This window comes from Manacus candei, unplaced genomic scaffold (genome assembly GCF_025592945.1).
Source record: "Manacus candei isolate 608988 ecotype Guabito, Panama unplaced genomic scaffold, ASM2559294v1 h1tg000211l, whole genome shotgun sequence".
Classification (NCBI taxonomy): Eukaryota; Metazoa; Chordata; class Aves; order Passeriformes; family Pipridae; genus Manacus; species Manacus candei.
The window spans coordinates 35,001-40,000 of record NW_026138259.1 but is presented as its reverse complement, the minus strand read 5'-3'; the positions used below and the strand labels follow the sequence as shown (position 1 = coordinate 40,000).

Genomic DNA, 5,000 nt, shown 5'->3' with positions numbered 1-5,000 from the left:
CCGGCCACGGAGGAGCGCCGGCCCGCCGGGGGCCCTCTCCCACGCCTCCCGAAAAGCCTCATCCATCGTCGCTCGGGGAACGGCCCCACGGCCACTCTCGCTCAGCCTGCCAACCCCGCGGAGGACGGCCCGTGCCGCCCGAGGCCGCCGACGCCGGCGGCCCGCACGCGGTATACTTTCTCCACGGCTCTCCCGGCCCGGCAGGAGGCGGGTGCCGCCGGACGCCCGGCTCCGGACAACCCGCGCTTCCGGCCCTGCCGGGCCCACGGCCGCCTCCGCAGAGCGGTGCCACCGGCTCGGAGGCGTGGGCCGCGGACGGCCCCCGCTCGCCCCGGCGGCACCTCCGGCGTGCGAAAACGCCACCGACCGCACCGCGGGGCCACCGGCTTTCGCCCGCCTCGCGGCCGTCGGCTTCCCCCGGAAAGGCCGGGGGACGGCGACGGGGAGAAAAACCAAAAGGTCCCCGAAAAAAGCACGCGCGCCTCTCACTCGCCGTGCTAGCCACGGCCGCCCGGGGTTCGGGGCGGGGCCCGCGCCCCTCGCTCCCCTCTCCCTGCCCACGGGCTCGCGCCTCGGCGGCCGCCGGCCACTGCCGGGCCGCCTTCGCGCTCTCTCTTTCTCTCTCTTCTTCCCCGGCGCGCTCAGCGTGCTGCGGCTTAAGGCCGCCAGAAGAAAAAAAAAAAAAAATAAAGGGCCGGGAGGGCGCCCCCACTTCGCCCGCAACCCGGCCCCCGGGCGGCAGACCTCCGCGGAACCCAGCCCTCCGGCAGCCAGGTCGGCGGGGCAGGCCCGACCGCACGGGCCGCCCGGCCGCCGTGGCTCTGGTGCCGGCCGGAGAGGAGGAAGGGGCGAGGCGCCGCCGCCTCGCCCGCCAACGGCCATCGTGCGTCTCTCTCCGGGGCTCCGGGCAACTCTGTCGGGTTCTCGCTCTGCCGGCGCGGCCGCCGGCCACACCCTGGCCGGCTGGCGCCGCCGCCTTCGGCCCGCTGGGCGGGTCCCCGGCTTAGGGCCGAGGAAGGGGGGACGAACAAAAGAGGCGAGGCGCGCCCAGGGAAGCGCCGCCTCGCCCGACAACGGGCAGTCCCGTCACCGAGCCCCTCCGGCAACCGACCGGGCCCAGGCAAGGCCGCACGCCCACCGCCAGTCCCCGGCACGCCGCCGGCACCGCTGCCGCCGTCAGCCGAGGACAGGGCGCCGCCACCCAGGCCCGGACCATCTTCGGGGCTCTCGGGAGGCGGCCGGGCAAAAGAAGCCCACGCGGGCTCCACCCTTCCAGCCCCGGCCGCCAACTGCCCGCAACAATGCCCGCCGCCACCGCACGACGGGCGCCGGCTTAGGGCCGGCGCATGGGAAGGACGAGACGACGACGCCTCGCCGCCCTCGCACACCACCGCCTTCGCCCGGGGCCCTCGGGGAGCCGGCAGCCGCCACCGGCTCGGGCTGGACGCTGCTGGGCCCCCGCGGGCCCCCCTCGGCCGTCCCAGTCCCGCAACTCCCTTGGCTGCGCTTTCGCGCTCGGCTCTCGTCTTCCTTTCCCGTCATCGGACCCGCCCCAGGAAGCCGGCCGAGTGCCCCGCGGCTTTCTCGCCGGCCTTCCTGCCGCTCGTGGGGTTGGCCGGCCCGTGGCACGCGCCGAAGGCCGCGCTCGGCAGCAGACGCGGAAGAAAAGGGGCCCTCGGAACCCGCGCTGCTAGACAACCCCTGCCCATAGTACGGACAGACGCGTCCTGGCCCGGCCGGGTCGCCAAAGCGGCTCGAGGCTCCTCAGCGGGGAGGCGCGCGAGAGCAGGCCGCCTCTCACCTCGACCTAACTGGAGGCGGCGCCCGACAGCGACCCCTTGGCCGACTTCCGGGGCCGGCCGCGACAACACGTCTACCCCGAAAATGCCGCCAGGCGCCTAAGTCCCGCCGGAGCCGGGTAGACCTGGTGGCCCGGAGCCGGGACGCCGGCGGGGCGCAGGCCGGCGTCTGCGGCCGCGGCGGCCGGATCGGCCGGTCCCGGAACCGGGTAGACCTGATGCTCGCCAGCCCCGGAACCGGGTAGACCTGATGCTCGCCAGCATCCGGCGGGGCACGAGGCCGCTCGGCCCCGCTCGACTGGGGAAACGGGTCGACCCCAAAAACCGGGACAACAGGTCTACCCGCCGAGCACGGACAACAGGTCTACCCGCCGGGCTCGGACACCAGGTCTACCCGCCGGGCTCGGACAAAAGGTCTACCCGCCGGGTCCCGACAAAAGGTCTACCCGCCGGGCTCGGACACCAGGTCTACCCGCCCGACTCGGACACCAGGTCTACCCGCCGAGCACGGAACACCGGTCTACCCGCCGGGCTCGGACAGCAGGTCTACCCACCGGGTTCGGACAACAGGTCTACCCGCACGGCACGGAACACCGGTCTACCCGCCGGGTTCGGACACCAGGCCTACCCGCCCGAGTCGGACACCAGGTCTACCCGCACGGCACGGACAACACGTCTACCCGCCGGGTTTAGGCAACAGGTCTACCCACCCGGCTCGCGCACAGGGTCTACCCGCCCGACTCGGACACCAGGTCTACCCGCCACGCATGGACAACAGGTCTACCCGCCGGGCTCGGGCACCAGGTCTACCCGCCCGGCTCGGACACCAGGTCTACCCGCCGAGCTCGGACAACAGGTCTTCCCACCGGGCTCGGACACCAGGTCTACCCGCCGGGCTCGGACAAAAGGTCTACCCGCCCGGTTCGGACACCAGGTCTACCCGCCGGGCTCGGACAAAAGGTCTACCCGCCCGGTTCGGACACCAGGTCTACCCGCCGGGCTCGGACACCAGGTCTACCCGCCCAGCATGGACACCAGGTCTACCCGCCGGGCTCGGACACCAGGTCTACCCGCCCGACTCGGACACCAGGTCTACCCGCCGGGCACGGACAACAGGTCTACCCGCCGGGCTCGGACAAAAGGTCTACCCGCCGGGCTCGGACAAAAGGTCTACCCGCCCGACTCGGACACCAGGTCTACCCGCCCAGCATGGACAACAGGTCTACCCGCCGGGCTCGGACACCAGGTCTACCCGCCCGGCTCGGACAACAGGTCTACCCGCCGAGCTCGGACAAAAGGTCTACCCGCCCAGCTCGGACAACAGGTCTACCCGCCGGGCTCGGACAAAAGGTCTACCCGCCGGGCTCGGACACCAGGTCTACCCGCCCGGCTCGGACACCAGGTCTACCCGCCGGGCACGGACAACAGGTCTACCCGCCGGGCTCGGACAAAAGGTCTACCCGCCGGAGTCGGACACCACGTCTACCCGTCGGGCTCGGAACGCAACTCTACCCGCCGGCACCCCCGCCGCCGAGCCCAGTCGGCCGCCGCCCTGCCACCTTAAGAGAGTCCCAGCTACTCCCCCTTTTTACCCACGCCGCAGACAACGCCCTTTCTTTCCCACTCGGAGCCCCGGGCAGAAACGGTGGCGCCTCGGCGTCCGCCGAGGGCCTCGGCTAAGCGCTTGGAACCCGCTCGAGCCGCCCGACTCGGAGAGCGCGTCGAGCCGACGAGCCCGGAAAACAGGTCTACCCGCTGCCCCGGGACACCGGCTCTACCCGCCGGCTTCGGACGAGGGCTCTACCCGCTGGGCACGGACGGCGACTCTACCCGCTGCGCACCTCTGCGGCCGAGCCGAGGCGGCGGCAGCCCTGCCACCCAGGCAGAGGCCCAGTTACTCCCCCCGTTTCCCCGCCCCGCAGAGAACGTCTCTTCTTTCACCCTCGGGGCAGGGGAAAGGCTGCTACGCTCGGAGCGCCGGGCAGAAACCGCAGCGCTAAGCCCCGAGACCGGCTCTAGCCGCTAGGCTCGGACACCGGCTCTTCCCGGCGGCGCCGAGGCGGCCGAGCCCGGTCGGCCGCAGCCGCGCCGCCTAAAGAGAATCCCAGTTACTCCCCCCGCTTCCCCGCCCCGCAGAGAGCGTCTCTTCTTTCACCCTCGGGGCAGGGGAAAGGCTGCTACGCTCGGAGCGCCGGCCAGAAACCGCAGCGCTAAGCCCCGAGACCGGCTCTAGCCGCTAGGCTCGGACACCGGCTCTTCCCGGCGGCGCCGAGGCGGCCGAGCCCGGTCGGCCGCAGCCGCGCCGCCTAAAGAGAGTCCCAGTTACTCCCCCCGCTTCCCCGCCCCGCAGAGAACGTCTCTTCTTTCACCCTCGGGGCAGGGGAAAGCCTTTACGCCGGAGAGCAAGTCTGCCGCAAAGGGCCACGGGAGATGGAGTCTCCGCAACAAGACCCCCGAGAGAGTACTCGACGGAGCATGCCCGCTGGAAGGACTCGCAAAGAACTGTGGGAAATCCGGGAGGTCAGGGCGGGGTCGGAAGGGCACGCCGGCGCGCCAATCGACGGATTTAGCGGCTGCACGCCGTCCGCTCGATCCGCGAATTCGGTGCCACGCTCCGAGCACCGGCCGCAAACAGGTCTACCCGCCGCCGGGCCGGGCCGGGCGGCGGCGCTCCGGCTCCAAGTCCGCTCGCCGGCGGGAACAGGTCTACCCGCCACCGGGCCGAGTCGGGCGGCGGCGCCCCGGTTCCAAGTCCGCTCGCCGACGGGAACAGGTCTACCCACCACCGGGCCGGACGGCGGCGCCCCGGCTCCAAGTCCGCTCGCCGGCGGGAACAGGTCTACCCGCCACCGGGCCGAGCCGGGCGGCGGCGCTCCGGCTCCAAGTCCGCTCGTCGGCGGGAACAGGTCTACCCGCCACCGGGCCGGGCCGGGCGGCGGCGCCGCGGCTCCAAGTCCGCTCGCCGACGCGAACAGGTCTACCCGCTTCCGGGCCGAGCCGGGCGGCGGCGCTCCGGCTCCAAGTCCGCTCGCCGACGGGAACAGGTCTACCCGCTTCCGGGCCGAGCCGGGCGGCGGCGCCCCGGCTCCAAGTCCGCTCGCCGACGCGAACAGGTCTACCCGCTTCCGGGCCGAGCCGGGCGGCGGCGCTCCGGCTCCAAGTGCGCTCGCCGACGGGAACAGGTCTACCCACCACCGGGCC

The 5,000-nt window shown here is 73.0% G+C and overlaps 2 protein-coding genes across 2 annotated transcripts in view; both read left to right on the top strand.

Annotated features, from left to right (window-relative positions):
* LOC127464345 (collagen alpha-1(III) chain-like) overlaps positions 1-1,711 on the top strand; it is a 5,592-nt gene extending 3,881 nt beyond the window's left edge. The window contains exon 5 of the mRNA XM_051774654.1: positions 1-1,711. This exon is cut by the window's left edge and continues 56 nt beyond it. Coding sequence (XP_051630614.1) covers positions 1-1,711 — 1,711 coding nt within the window.
* Positions 1,712-2,937: 1,226 nt separating this feature from the next.
* On the top strand, positions 2,938-3,799 carry LOC127464348 (serine/arginine repetitive matrix protein 1-like). Its single transcript, XM_051774657.1, has 2 exons — positions 2,938-3,097; positions 3,202-3,799. Exons 1-2 carry the CDS (start codon positions 3,009-3,011, stop codon positions 3,797-3,799), a joined length of 687 nt encoding a protein of 228 aa, XP_051630617.1. The 5' UTR covers positions 2,938-3,008.
* The last annotated feature ends 1,201 nt before the right edge of the window (positions 3,800-5,000 follow it).

What these genes read in the sequence shown, in the direction of transcription:
- LOC127464348 (XM_051774657.1), top strand. Translation starts at nt 3,009, where the DNA reads ATGGACAACAGGTCTACCCGCCGGGCTCGGACACCAGGTCTACCCGCC. An exon ending in CCGCCGAGCTCGGACAAAAG is followed by an intron (nt 3,098 to 3,201) that starts GTCTACCCGCCC and finishes CTCGGACACCAG; the next exon opens with GTCTACCCGCCGGGCACGGA.